The sequence below is a fragment of the Oenanthe melanoleuca genome, chromosome Z (genome assembly GCF_029582105.1).
Source record: "Oenanthe melanoleuca isolate GR-GAL-2019-014 chromosome Z, OMel1.0, whole genome shotgun sequence".
NCBI classification, from domain to species: domain Eukaryota; kingdom Metazoa; phylum Chordata; class Aves; order Passeriformes; family Muscicapidae; genus Oenanthe; species Oenanthe melanoleuca.
The window spans coordinates 16488220-16503285 of NC_079362.1; the positions used below are offsets into that span (position 1 = coordinate 16488220).

A 15066-nucleotide genomic window follows, 5' to 3' on the forward strand; every position below is an offset into this window, starting at 1 on the left:
AACTACTAAAGGCAACTTTATTTTTCATATGAACAAGGGAAGAAAATAACTGCATCTCATCATGTGCACAGCTTCAGTCTCAAATGAGGGTTTCTGCTGCTGTAGTAATGTAAGTAGGAGAAATGATGTTCATAGGTTACCCAGGCAGGGATTTCAGTGCACAACAAAAGCAAGTTATGAGGCAAAAAAAATTCCAGGCTGTACTAATTTAACATGATTTTGTTGGATCATGTTGGATCTTGTTCCAGTAACTCCCAGCTTTCCATGGGTGGGAGGGGAACAAAGCCTGGGATATGAATACAATTAAGCCATAGGGTGCATTAAAAGGTACTTTATGTTGCAGGCTACACACTTTACAGAGGAAACACATGTTTAATCTTCAGGTAGTATCTTGATTTCTTTATTTTCTTTCAAGTAATTTTACAAAGTACTGACATCTATCTCAGTGAACTATCTATACTACAACTCCCCATTTGAACTCCCGATTTTCTTTTGTTCAAACAAAAACCTGCCACAAGCAGAATAATTCAAACAAGGTAGAATGATGTTTCCACCAGGAGCACATAGCCTCCAGGTGATGACTTGGATCCAATCCAAACATACATGCTGACAGAAAAAAGAAATGGAGGAGATTTCTGAGGCAATACAGACAATTTCCAATGCTGCATGATACAACACTGGAAAAAATTGGAAACCTACTCTAGATCTTTAGTAAAACCTTGACAACAAAAGCTAAACATGCTACTGCTACTCTGCCCTAATTTTTGCAATGACATTGAAAATGTTTCAGGACACACTTGTTCTTACTTAAACAAAAATAATGTGCAAATTCTTCTGTCAAAGAGAAATGCAGCAACTCTCACTCATGACACTTGCACAAATTACTTCTTTTACATCTGAATTGTTTTTATCCAGAGTATAACTTATTGGTTTCTACAGGTGTAACACAATCACAGCATTTAATCTTTAGGCTTTTGTATATATGAATAACTGAATCCTCTCCATCTTTAAATATGTGTTCATTTGCATTTCTTGAGCAGTGCTCTCTTTCCAGTTAATTTGTGGCAACAAAATTATTTAAGTACTTTTTCACACATTAATGCAGTAATTATTTTTCACAGTTAACACTTACATAAACAGGATGGAGATCCACTCCATACATTTCCAGAGATTTTGCCACACCTAAGTAGTTCACTTCTGCCTCAGCAGGAACTTGACCCCTGTAAACATAATTATTTGTAAGAATTATGCAATTCAAATCAAATATCAAAATAGATCATATTAATAAATAGAGTTTTCTGGACACATCTGCTGCCCTTCTTACCAGTTTTTTTAAACTGTCATTGTCTTTTCAACACTGAACTTCTTATTCCAATTAAAATTAGCTCTCTAGTGGTCTCCTACCACAGACATATATGCTGTCATATACATAATGTTTGCCTAATGCAGGGGCTTACATTTTCCTTGCTGTCACAAACACACCTCACACATTTCATTTTTAGGCTTCAATGCAAAATAACTTTTTTTCCCCAATAACTACATTATTATTAATAAAGCAGGCATAGTATGACTGGTTGGGGTACTATTTCCCCATAGCAGTGTTGAAACTCCTGAAAGCAAGGTTCATAACCCCAGATAAATTATTCCTTTCTGCATAAAATCTTGTCTATAGTAAGTCACAACAGCTGACCAGGTCTGCTACATTGAAAACAAGATTTGGAGTCTGTCTCATGAGAGTAGTAATTTCAAAGATCCTGCCTGCCTTCCTAGATACAGATATCAATCCATCACTTAAAAGACATCACTGGCAGGAAAAAACTGGGAAAACTGGTGAGGGAAAAATCCTGGCTAGTAGGAACATACTTGACGTTACTGATAATGGATTTATGTTCAAAAAGAAGAAAACAACTAAATAAATTCAAAACCTCTTCCTCAGAGTTTAACTTGCTCTTCCCTTAATATCTGCCACTGATACAAGAACAAGATTCTCTTTTGTAAACTTGAAATAGTTGAAGCCATGTTTTCATTTTCAGTTCTTTTCAATAATTCTCTGAAAGAAACTGGACTGTTACTGGGAAAGTAGAACACATCTTGTAAAAAAATCAGCTCAAAAAGATGCATATCCTGATTCATCCTGTTGGTTTTCCTGGGGAAATGCTTCATACATGGATGTGCTACCTTTCAAATTCAAGGCATGAAGTAGAGCATTCTACACTTAACATTTTCACAAAAGGTCTGGAATATCCTGAAATATGCACATCCTTACTTCTTGTGTCACCATTCTCTTTAGCCTAGAAGCTACCATCCAGGTTTTCCCAGCTTTGTGTTATGGATGACAAAGATAAAAGAACTTCCAAGGTCAAAGACATGAAACAGCAGTGCCAGCATGAATACAATAAGTATTTAAAGGTATTCAAAGGCATTTAAATGACTTCTTTGCATCTGAGAGATGGACTGCTTCATCTCATCTTATCCATGTAGCAGCACTGCCACTTTTCCAGGTGCTCTTCTCTCCAAGGACTCCTGGAAAAGCAGCAGACCTGAAGCTTGTAAGAGAAATCTCTTTCTTCAAATCCCAATATATGTGTAGTTCATTATCTGTATTCAGAACACATAGAACACTGGATATTTGGCACACAAGTAATGTCACATCTGTCATGTCTTTTATACACTTTTGCTGTAAAAATTTACTCTGCAGCTTGATTTTTAATTTAAAGTCTTGCAAGTAGCTCTCCAAAATGTAAGCAGAATGTTCACAGGGGCTGTATTGTCTGAGTTCCAAGTAGGCCAAATACCAATCCTGAGCAAAGTGGATTACCCCATTACTGAATCAGTGCTAGAATACAACACCAATTTAAACCCTGTTTTTAGTCTTTCCTTACTGACCAGGCTTAGAAAAATGCTGATGCATTTATTCTCACCTGCCTCTGAAAGGACCAAAAGGCTCAAATGTCAAATAAATGTCTGAATGTGTTTTTATAAATACTTTCACAGTAATACATCACGTTTTATGCACTGAATTTGCAAAAATATTGAAGGAAGCACAGATAGGAGCTGGAGTTTCTGAAGGAAGCAGGTGGAAGCCAGAGGTAGAAGTCCTTCCAAAAGCAGATGGAGAAGCCAGAACGTGAAGGGATAAAGGAGTGTCAGGGACTGAAAGAACTCCCATTAGTACAAAGCGTGTTTAATTTTGATCATGTGTGAAAACACAAACTCTCCTCAGCATCACACATCCCAAAATTAAAGCAGTCTTTGCCAGTGGGAATGACAGAGCTGGCAGAGTGACAGCCATGCTGCTGACACACACACACACACACACACACACTCCTTTGGATGGACAAAGGGCACCTGAGTGCCACTTGAGGCTCTAAACAGCATCGAAAACTGCTTTGAGAGCTGCATATCAGCAGCATTTTTGCTTCGCTTGTGCCCCACTGGCAGCATGAAATGTTGATTGAAAACACAGCAGCAGCTGACTTGCCAAGCACCAGCCAGTGACAGATCTCCCCCAGTCTGAAATGGGCACTGTCAGCAGTGCAGCACCAGCTCTCCTGCCTGCACTGAGGGGTTCTATCTCTCCTCGAGCACCTCGTGTTTGCTCCCTCATGTTTGAGCCCCAAAGTCACTGCTTGATCCTCCAGACACGCCCAAAATCATCAGGTCACCCCACACTGCTCCCTGACCTTGGAGCTGTCATGCTGGTTTACAGATGGCACAACAAGCACAGTATGCAGGCTGCAGTCAGAAACCCCCTCCACCTTCTTCCCTCACCTTCCCTGCTTTAGAAACTTCCTCAGAAAACTGCGCCCTTACTGAATCTCCAAATAGCTCTTGTGCTGTGCAAAAAAAAAATTTAAAAACTGAAACATGCAATCAGAACCAGCTTTTCTTGATATAACCAGGAGAAGGAAGGTATATGCAATACCACAGCTGTGCTAAAAAAACAACAACAAAAAACTAAAAATTAAACAAAAACCAAACAAACAGTAAAAAATAAAAACAAGAAACAAACAAAAACCAAAAACAAACAAACAAACAAAACAAAAAAAAAACTCACCAAAAAAATCGACCAAAGAAAAGCCCTGTGTTTTCGTGCTGGGATCCAGAAAGAATAAAACAGTTCTTCCAAACCATATTACAAACCTGTCCTTAAAATGTCTCTGGTTGATGAGACAATTTGGGATGCTCTCAGCCACTATAGCTCCACACTCCTTAGCTGAAGAGGCTGTGGTCACCTGAGCAGGAGTCAAAGATGGCAGAGCTGATGGTAACAGCTGGGCTGAAGTAGCAACGAGTACCCCTTGCCTTTCCTCTCTGTTCTGATGCTGCTAAATCCCTGACACCCAACTGCAGCCAAGCAGCAGAACAGTACCAGAGCTCCAGATCAGTGACCGCTATGACAGTGACCACTTGCCTTCACAACCACTGGCTTCTGAATCTAATGACTAGAGAAACCTGAGAGAGAGAAATGAGGGCTGCTTAGTTCACAGCAATTCATCTCAAGTCTCATTTCTCACAAACCACTTCTGTGATGTTGAACCAAATTAGCTAGCTGTGACTCAGTTTCCTCTCTCTGGAATGGAAAAAACAATACTTTTTTACTTCATAGAACTACATGTAGCAAGTTCTTTGAAATGTATCAATTAGTATAAGGCTGTCATGCAACCACACAGAAATAATTACTCACAACAGTAATTTTTTCTCTGGAAGAGAAAGCTCAGGTCAAGGTGGCAACTGGCACAGACTCCAATTACTGGAAAACTTTTCAGAGAACAGCTGTGACCCTGAGTTAATACCTATTCTCATTAAACAAGACACATATAACATTAACACAATGCTACAGGCAAAAATTACTTAACCTTTATCCAGACCGAAGCGTCATTATAGCAAGAGAATCAAGAAATTTAGATCTACTACAAGATGGGTAACTGATTCTCTTTGCACTACTTTTACAAACAGTATGATGAACCCTCATGAAAGGGTCCTTTCTGCTCTCATCTTCATAAATGGTTATATCACAATTGCACCTAACTTGGATTTGTTATAACAAGCTACTTTACACTTACCAGGAACATGAATTTGGAGATAAGCAAGTAAATATTTATTTTGGCTCTATGTATGGTTGAATTTCTGGCATATGGTTTATTAAAACTGCTGGCTCTGAAACACCCATACCCAGGTCTGACACACCTCACATTTCCAATTACAGTCCTACTCAGTTCCTCTAAGAACAGCTTCAATATGTAAACTCCTTCCTGCTTCTGAGAGGTATAACTGGATTCCCTGTGTCCTTCCCTCAAGTCTGGAAACCTTCTCTCTGCACCACAGGCTGTTCATCCCCACCTAGCACCCCTGAGTCTGGTATTACCTGCCAGGTTAACACCAGTACTGAGTTCTTACATCAGAGTCTTGTGTATCCGCTCTATGGCCTCCTCCAGCTCTTCCTTCTGGTCGGGAACGAAGCGGTACTCGGAGACGTAGCCTGCCGTGTGCTTGTACGGGTCATAGTCCCCCAGCTCAGCTGCAGGAAACAAGCACAAAACAAAGGCCACCTGTGCTTCTCCTCACCCAAAAAATGTTATATAACCCGCCTACTGGTGCCCAGCTCCTCCTTGGCAGCTGATGATTTAATCGGCAGCCAGATAAGGGAAAAAGGAAGAGAATACAGAGCTATTCACATCAGCACACATAAAACCAAGGAAGTATTGTCTTCACTCATTTTCAAAGATATATAGAATATATATATATAATATATATATTAGAGCTAGAAAGAGCTATAAGCCTTGACAGGAAACTTACTGCTTCTACAAGCCAGATGAAATTTTGACCAAGCCAGCAAAGTATTAAATTCAATGACATTGATTATTTGGCAGCCTATGCAAAACAAGTGTAGAAGAAAAATCCAGTTTTGTAATATCTATGCTCTCATGACAAACTGCAATATTACTGGCAGAGCCAATGTTTATTATTGCTGGACTTTAACATAAGCTGGAAATAAAAATGGAGGTAAATATCCTGAAAGTTCTATAGGGAATGTCTTCTAATGGTAACTGTTTTTTGTGAAGAATCACAAGCTTTCCTTTTTCAATAAAATATCAGTGTGTACTTCCTGGATATCAAATTCACTTTAAAAATAAAAATAGCTTTCAAAAGACTTTTCTTAAAGAAAAGAACATGATGAATAGCCAATGAAATTTTCTTTGAAGCAACCCTGAGTTTGTGCACATTAGTCATGTCTGCTTATATGTTGTAACAATATTATAAAACAAATATGCATCTTGGCCAGAACTCAGATCTATTGATATTAACTATAATTCCATCTATCTGAGAAACTCTGCAAAAGTTAGTATTTCAATTTTTTGTAACACTGGGTGGTATCTGTTCACTGGGTTTCTCTGAGAAAGGAGCTTTCTATGCAATGCCCACTAAGCCAAAACCATAGCCAAAAGGAGGCTTCAAGAGCCAAGAACAAAAAGACTCATCTAATTACTGATGTTTTTGTAAAGAAAAACAATTGAAACAATATTGCTAGCAAAAGACAGATCTGCTCAGTAGGGATGTTGAGTAGTTTCACTGGAAAACCTCCATAAAATTATGTGTTCAGTGTCTGAGAGGGACATTTCTCAGGTTATCTTTACATACTTGGAACAACTGCAAGCCCTAAATAAAAGGATAAAGTTCTTTATACGGCCCATGGGAATGCATGCCTAGTGCCTGGACTAACTTTAACTCGCTGTACATAACCTTGGCTATGCTTTAACTCTTCTCTCTCCCACAGACTTGCTCGTGCTTTCCAATAGAACATTTGAGATTATAATTACAGGAACAGGACACTATACCAAAACAACACCTCTCACCACCTCAAATAATTACTGAAGGGTATGAATTTACTCTTTTTACTTATTTCTCATAATAAAATGAAGGTGCTACCATCACTGCATGCTTTCCTGCTTCCATCTTGCAGTATTTCTTCAGGGAAGGCATGTCTGCCAGTAAAGTGGAATGTGCATAGCAAGCAACTTTTCAGATGATGATGTCATATTTCTAAGATGGCAAAATTAAGTCAAAAATAATTGTACACAAGCAGATAGTGCCTGAAATTTTAGCTTCTCAGATACACATATAATCCACCATGAAATCCTGTATTATGCCCATCACACACAGGTTATTCTGCCTGGTCATTCTAAAATGGATATAAAAGGAGGATTATTTTTTATGATATATTAAGTGTTGTTGAGTCACACTTGTAACACAAATAATACAAATAATCTGTCATTGATACATATCACTTTTGACAAATCTAAATTTCACACGGAAGAAATTACAGATAGAGGTCTCAGCATGGTTCTTCACACAATTTTTGGTTACCAATTTTGTTTGAATATAGATCTTGAGCTGTAATGGAAAAAGAATAATAGCCCCAGTAGACAGACAGCTCCTTTCTAATTGATTGCAAGTTCTATTAAGCATGAAGGATATAACAACCACTTCTGAAAAGATCTCTGCTGATGGATGAATGTAGATAAATACTGAAGAAAATTAAAATTCTTCAGTTCAGGTCAAATCATATTCTCCTGCTAAGTAAACATGTATTCATATTGACATAATATAATTTTTGAGATCATATTTTATTTCCCAGATTTTGGGATTTGAAGCTGCCAATAGCCTTTGAAATCTGTAAATCTCCTGATGAAGGCTTTGTCATACTCTATAGGTAATCCAAAATCATAAAGCCTTGAGCCAAAATATTCCCCAGCAAACAAAGAAATGTTCAGCAGAGTCTTCAGACTGACTTTAAAGTTTCTTCTTTACATTAACTTCCATATTGCTCCTGCATTATCTATTCAGAACAGTCATTTATTTACAGCCCTTGAAGTGAAATCAGTCATGCTACTTCTGTTTGGAAATGAATGCATAAAGTGTTAATGATGTTTTCAGTCATCACTTAAAATTAACCACAATGAGGAAAGAAATAAGCTCTCAGTGGGCCAGGAGAACTTACACTGAATTATGTATGCTCCCAGCTGTGCTGCAGTGTTGATTGGACAAGGCAAACGGCCCTGTAGAACATCTTGCTTTACCTGCAAGAAAAACTGATACCTAAAACACAGAGATAAAACAAAGATGTTATTTCAAGTCCGATTAATATTTCAAAATCATCCTGTTTACTGTGCGCATGCCATGTACCATAACTATGTGACAGTAAAAGCCTGTGTTCCTCTCTAAATTACTTCCCCTATTAACCCTGAAGTAACAACAAAGATTAATCCAGTGAAAGAACCCAGGAAAGGGAGCATTTCCAACTTTTCCAATCTGCTTACATTGTGCTGATGGAATTAATTATCTCCCTAATACGTAATTTTTCTCTTTTTACTTTAACAGAGCAGTCAGAAAGTGGGGAAGAGGGATAGAAATCAGAAAAATTGAACAAGAAACCTATTAAAGGGCAAAAGTTTAACCTCATCACTGGATCAGTGTAAAGGAGGATTGGGTATTGGATGCTTCCTTACTCAAATATTTCCTCTCTGTGTACCAGAGTACCAACTACAGTGCAGCAGGTGGGTTTGATGGAGCCCATGAAGAGGATGGATGGGTGTGCCATCAGCAACTAACTGAATCTGTCATAGCACAGGGTACTTTCCTTGGAATAGCAATAGCAGGGGTGAAAATGTAATTTTCAAAGTCATAACCTGCTTCTACACTTGATAAAGCTGAGACCACTTAGAATGAATCAATATGCACAAAGAGATGGAACAGACAAGATAACAAGTCATTATATAAAGGACCTGCAGTTTTGCAACTTCCCATAATGATTTATAAGAAATCTTTTAAACACTATTTGGATTTTGTCTGGATTTATTACAACAGATTTATGCAGTGTTTCACATCATCCTAAGCTAATTTCTTGCACTGATTTCCTACAAAATGAGAAAATACAATGAAGGTAATTTTGTACAGAAAAAAAAAAAAAAAAGGTCTTCCATACAAGCATATAGTTTTCCATTATTTACTAGTTCGATTTTATCTACATAGAGCCATTCAGCTACTCTGCAAATAATTGATTCTCTGTTTGCACAAGTAATTTATGAAAGCACCTTGGAATGATGTAAGTTCAAAGTGCACTTACACTGATTTCAGGGAAGTTTACAAACAACAGGTTACATGATAGCTGACCCAGAAAACTTAAGGTCCAACTGAATTTTCTATACTTTATCAAGTGAGCCTCTGAATAAAGATACCCATGCCTTTCTGATTAATGATTGCCCCCAGAATTTATGCTGTGACAGATGTTACAGTAGGAATGTTCATCCTCTAAAAATGGCTAATGTTCTCTGCCTTAGAGGAACATTTGCATAAAAGAATCCTGGGAATATCACTGGGCAACACAAAGCAGTCAGTGTTCCCTCACTCTAAGTAACATCTCAGTCCTGCCTCTAGTTTATGCTTGCAGTCTTACCTAGACAAATCTTCACTGTAAGAACTGTGATAATGACCAAGATGGTTTTATATCCTCTGTGGAATACACAGCATCATCTTTCTGACATGAAATGCATCTCTGATGCACACCCATGCTTCTGTCAGCATTTCTCCACCTCCACATAGCAGAGCTTGGAAGGAGAGGATGCTAGAAATATATTATCCTTGGAGCAGGTATCTGTAGTTCTTTAGTCTCAAAATCAAGTAGAGTAGGAACCTTCAAAACACACCTGCATCCTGCACTGTTAATTGCTTAAGTGACTCCTCTAAGGTGACACAATCTCAATTCCCACTGAAGCTGCTGAGTTCCTCACAAAATCAGGCCTTTTGTCCCTACCTACAGCTAAAGCAGTCTCATCTCTTGTGCTGTCATGTTTGTCATGCATACATTAGAGTGCCTAATTGCAAGTTTTCTCCAGCAAACATATCCAGCAAACACCACAGTGTTAGCTTTTGCCGACAAGTCAGACAGATTCTGCCAAGTAATTACAAATTTGACAGGTTTTCATTATTTGCAGAGTAATCATGTAACGGCACAGATCATCAGAATCTAATAACAACAGAGTTAGCTCTCATGTCCATTAAAGTAATAAATATGGGCTCCAAAGAAACACATCAATTTGCACAAAGCAGTTAACACATCAATGGAATGCCACAATTAGGCAGAACGTTGTTGTTGTTATTATTATTATTATTATTATTATTAGTATTAGTATTATCATTATCATTATCATCATCAGTATTAGTATTATTAAAAAGAGGGCCTCTAATGTCTCCTAAGTGGAATACCCTTTAAGAAATCCTTTCACCCCAAATTATTCTAAGGAGATGGTGGTATTATTGGTATTATTGGTATTAGTAGTAGTAGTAATAGTAGTAGTAGTAGTAGTAGTAGTAGTAGTAGTAGTACTGCACTACTGTTACTTTCCTGAACAAAAAAAATGCCTTCCTTCCAAGATTTGAGAGCCTATGGGAATAAGTGTTTACAGATGTCGAAGGCAGTTGCTGTTCAGTGTGCTTCATAGAAGACTGAAAACACCATCACATCACTTTCCTAGGCTGTCCCTCTGTACCACCCAAGGTGCCAGCTCTGCATGACCAAACACTGTCAAGTCACGACCAGAGGCTTCCTAATGACATTGCAACATTTCTTGACTGGATTTGCACCCCTAATCAGCTGTGCAATCACTGGCTGGCCTTATCACAGGGCAAAGGAAGAACTTGTGAAAATTTAGCCCCCTTCCTCCACCCTGCCTCCCAGGAGGCAATCACAACAGGTTCTGTGGCCAAAGTTCCCCTTCCCAGGGACACCTGTCTCTCCCTGTGAGCAGGATTTAAAGCTCAGCTGGGAAAGTACAAGAAAATGGCATCAAATTTCCATAGCACTGGGGCATCCCATTGCTGCCAGCTTATGCTCTTTTACCTGCCAAATCACAGCATTTATTTTTTTTTACAGGCTAGCCTGGGTCTTGTTACTTTGGAGAGTTCCATTCCTGTTGTGCCAGTATGCAAACAAAAGAATTTTCTCATTCTGGAATAAGAAAAATATTCTGCCTGTGCTGGAACCTTTGATTTAGGAAAACTTGCATTATTCCAAGCCAGCACACTAATTTTGTCCGCCTACCTACCCAAATTCTCAAATTTCCTTTTGAACCTAAAACTAATTGTCTGAGACACTTAATAAATGAAACAAACAGAAAACCCCAAAACTGTGAGAGAGTTCAGATAACCATGTGTGTGTCTTTGTGCAAGCATGTGCATGTGTTACTGTGTGCATCCTCATACCTTGCAGAGGAGAAGCTTAGGTAAAAGAATCACAGGCATGCAACTCTTCAATTTCCTTCACATATTTTTAGTAAGACCAAAAGAAATCCCCTTGAAAAACAATTCTGGAATTTAAGCTATGGCCAATAAAGAAAAAAATTTCCTGTAGTTCTATCTGATATCCAAGTAAACTCTAAACATGGTTATAGCATAGTATAAATGCAGCTGTAAAAATGCATTACTGAAAATAAGAAAAAAAAAATGCCAAAAATGCACGTCAAGGTTCTTTGATTTTTGATGCAGCAGAGAACATATTTTCTTCTTGGGCTTCCTACCAGTTGTCACTATCAATCACAGTGAAGTTTATCATAATTTTCTTCCTATATACCAATGTTTAAGCAAAAGCATTCAGATGTTAAATAAAAACAAAAAACAAAAAAAACCAACCCAAGCACACCACAACAATATCACCTGGCTGAAATGTATTGCTAGTCTGAGATCAACAAACTACACTTTTATTGAATACCGTACCTTGTTATTTCTTCCTTAAGTTTACATGGATCCTCTGCATAAAATTTAATGCCAAAATACAGAGTGTATGGTGGTCCAGCTGCAGGAAAAAAATTTGGTGTAAAAGTGAGTTGCCATGAATTGCTAATTGGTATGAACTGTTACTAGTTGACTACAAAACAGCTACTAAGAAGCTTATCTTAAAATTTTATGAAACTTGAAATTTCCACAAAAAATATTACATTCACACAGTAAATCCATATATCTACACTCATTACACATAACGGGAAAAAAGGATTTTTATCGTTATTTTTTTAATCTTTCAACGATTCACATCTTGTCTGTCTATTTAGAATTTTTGCTTATTTTGAATATCTCAATTTAGCTTTCATTGCTAAATTGCTGTTTCTCCAAGATAATTTTTTTATTGCTTGATTTTGATGTTTAAATATTTTTTCCAGTGAAGCTTCTTGAAAAATATAATTGTGCATTAAATGTGATGCCCTTATAACTAGTAAACCTGAATACTAATCCCTTCCACACTTCCAAGTATCATATGGAGCATCTTTAATCATTCTAATTAGATTTAGAAATATTTGGAGAAGTTCTTCTAATACACCTTATAAAAACATTGCTCTCCTGTTATTCAGGTAACTCAGTAGCATAATTCTTACAGATATATTTCATGCATGCTCCACTTCTACAACTTTTTTTAAAAGATCTCTAAATATAATTCTTTAATTGTAATAAATATAACAGATCTAGAATCTCTATATCTGAGGACTGACAGAAAATCTATTATCAGCAAGAGGCACCAATTTTACTTTAAGAAGCAGAAGGGAATCAAAGTTGGTATGCTAGGCATCACAGCTACTATAAAATTAATTATACAAATTAAGAATAGCACCATTTATTAGCCTAAAACAAAATTTAAGCACATAGAAGTCTTTGGACAATAAAGACACTGTTAAAAGATACCATGTGCAATCCATGTGTGACATTTTGATGCAACATAGAACTGAATAACAAACTTGTTAAGAACTATAAATCTGTTGTGACTAAAATAGAGACATTGTGCAAACTATGTAGATGGAACATTGTTACTTCATCTTTGTAGTTTAAGTTAAAATTAAATACATACTGTTTATCAATTCTTTATGTTCAGCAAGGGTTTTTGCAGGATCCAGCCAGTACTGCGAGAAAGATAATTATGGAAATTAGTTACTTAACTTTGAAAATTAACACAGAATAAATGGTTATTTGTATCACTTAACATTTTCTTATCCTTCTGTCATACTGAGCTGACAGGAGGAACTGCATTGTCATCCCTGGAAGAGAGAGGGCTGCTGCTTGTGCTAGTAAAAATAAGCATGTGCTGGCATGCTGTGAGTGCCACAGGTCTTGGGATCAGCACAGGTGAGATTAAACACTTCAGTGTGGTGGAGAAGAGACAAGAATCTCATCTGCCTTTTCATTTCTTCAGTAAGTATTTAGCACTGTGGCATGGCACAAACCCATGCTTAAAATCACTGCACAGCTATTTATTATTTCAAAGGCTGCCAAAATTTTCCTGAAGAATGCAAGAGGCGGGGGGAGGAGCGGGAGATTTCTAACATTTTATTTGCAAGCCAAAGATGAATGGAATTTCATGGATAATGAAAAGGCATTCTTCAAGCCAAAGTCAGACAGTAAAGATGAGAACATTCAGAGATCCAAGAACCCCAACACCGGGGATCACACCTAGGCACACCTGCACAGTAACTCGTGTTGGATACTGGTTAAACGCTTGTACAGATGGATAAACAGTGTGGGTCAGGCTGATAGGCTGAAGTGCCAAGAGAAATGGAACAAAAAAAAACAGTGTCTCATTAATCCACTCTCACAGCAGCTGCTGACAGCAGCCCCAGAGTTCTGGATGCCAAAGCAGCCCTGACATGCTGCCTCTGCCCTTTGCATCTCCTGGCAGCTGCTGTGACACTGCCCAGGGCTCTCCCACCTGAGCCCCCTTGCAAACAGCTCAGCACTGCTGCAGACCCAGCACCTCCTCACACACCTGCAAGGGATCAGTGCTGCGAATCTGAAAGAAGTATTTAACACTCACAGAAGAAATGGGGGGGGGGGAAATAATAATTTTTAATAGTCCTAATCAGTGCAACTAGTTACTAATGGGACTCGTTTACTAATTGTTCTTTGCAAACACATTTAGTATTACTTTTACCATACTTACATAGCATAATTTATCTGCTAAGACTGATTAAAAAGGTACAATGTTATTAAAGAAAATAACTCCCTTTTAAATTTTAGAAATTACATTTTAAAAATATATTTTAAAGTACAGCATCAAGAACAAGTGTGCCCTTTTGTCCTTTGTACTTTCACAAATCTGGCTCCCATACACGCCAGATATGTAAGCAGCATCCATCCAAGCTCCTTGCAGTATTTCATATTTAGCCCTTTTAAGAGCCAGCAAGAACTTTACCACAAATCCAGAATCTTAATTTTTTTGTATCTGTATAGGGTTAAACTTGGGTCAAATTCCATGAACCTGCTTGAAACAAAATATTAACTAGGTTGAAATGTTTGCTGTAGTGTCAATCAATGCAGTGTCTGATGCAGAAAGATCTATCAACTTCAAACTAAATACTGCACTGTCTTACTCAGATCCTTACAAACCAGTACCTAGCCTGCCATATGTATCAGTCTTTGATCACATTTACAACAGGAACAAACACAATTTTGAAAAGAAAAATGTGTCATTTTTCAACTATAATCTGAAATTCCCACAACCTAAGACAACAATAGGAATTGGAATTGCTGTCAGATTTTTCCTGCAAATGTTCAGTACAAAGAACCTCAATCTGAAATGTAAGATTTTTTCAGGCAATTTCTACACAAAAATATGTATGTAATGCTACTATCTTTCTATATAGATTATATTTAGTATCATATAATCAGTGAACTGATCCTGCTGCACTCTAAAAGTATATTCTTACCACCTGTAACTCACCTGACCATCAGCTTTGTGTCTGATATTCTCCTAAAATTTCTTGTTTCTACTCAACATTATCAGTCTCCATTTTCTTTCCACTGGTTATGGCATGCAATTTAAGACACACAACAATTTTCTTTCCTCCTAGATAATTTAGTATACCATGCTTGGGGATGAGTGCAAAAATCCATAAAAAGAAAAAAAATCCATTCAACAAAACACAAGCTAAGTACAATTTGATATTCTTTCTAAGATCTGAAGGACAAAATATGCTCTACATTGCATGGTATTAATTCCCTGTATTGACAAGGGTTACCTCCTACCAG

The 15066-nt window shown here is 37.5% G+C and overlaps 1 protein-coding gene across 2 annotated transcripts in view; it reads right to left on the reverse strand.

Annotated features, from left to right (window-relative positions):
• Positions 1 to 15066, reverse strand: part of EPB41L4A (erythrocyte membrane protein band 4.1 like 4A) — a 116154-nt gene that overhangs the window by 50031 nt on the left and 51057 nt on the right. For both annotated transcript variants that reach the window (XM_056514084.1, XM_056514083.1), the window contains exons 3-7: positions 12893 to 12944; positions 11773 to 11851; positions 8003 to 8100; positions 5401 to 5521; positions 1133 to 1220 (exon numbers count right to left, since the gene is read on the reverse strand). In XM_056514084.1, the coding sequence (XP_056370059.1) occupies positions 1133 to 1220; positions 5401 to 5521; positions 8003 to 8100; positions 11773 to 11851; positions 12893 to 12944 (438 nt within the window). The remainder of the gene's footprint in view (positions 1 to 1132; positions 1221 to 5400; positions 5522 to 8002; positions 8101 to 11772; positions 11852 to 12892; positions 12945 to 15066) is intronic.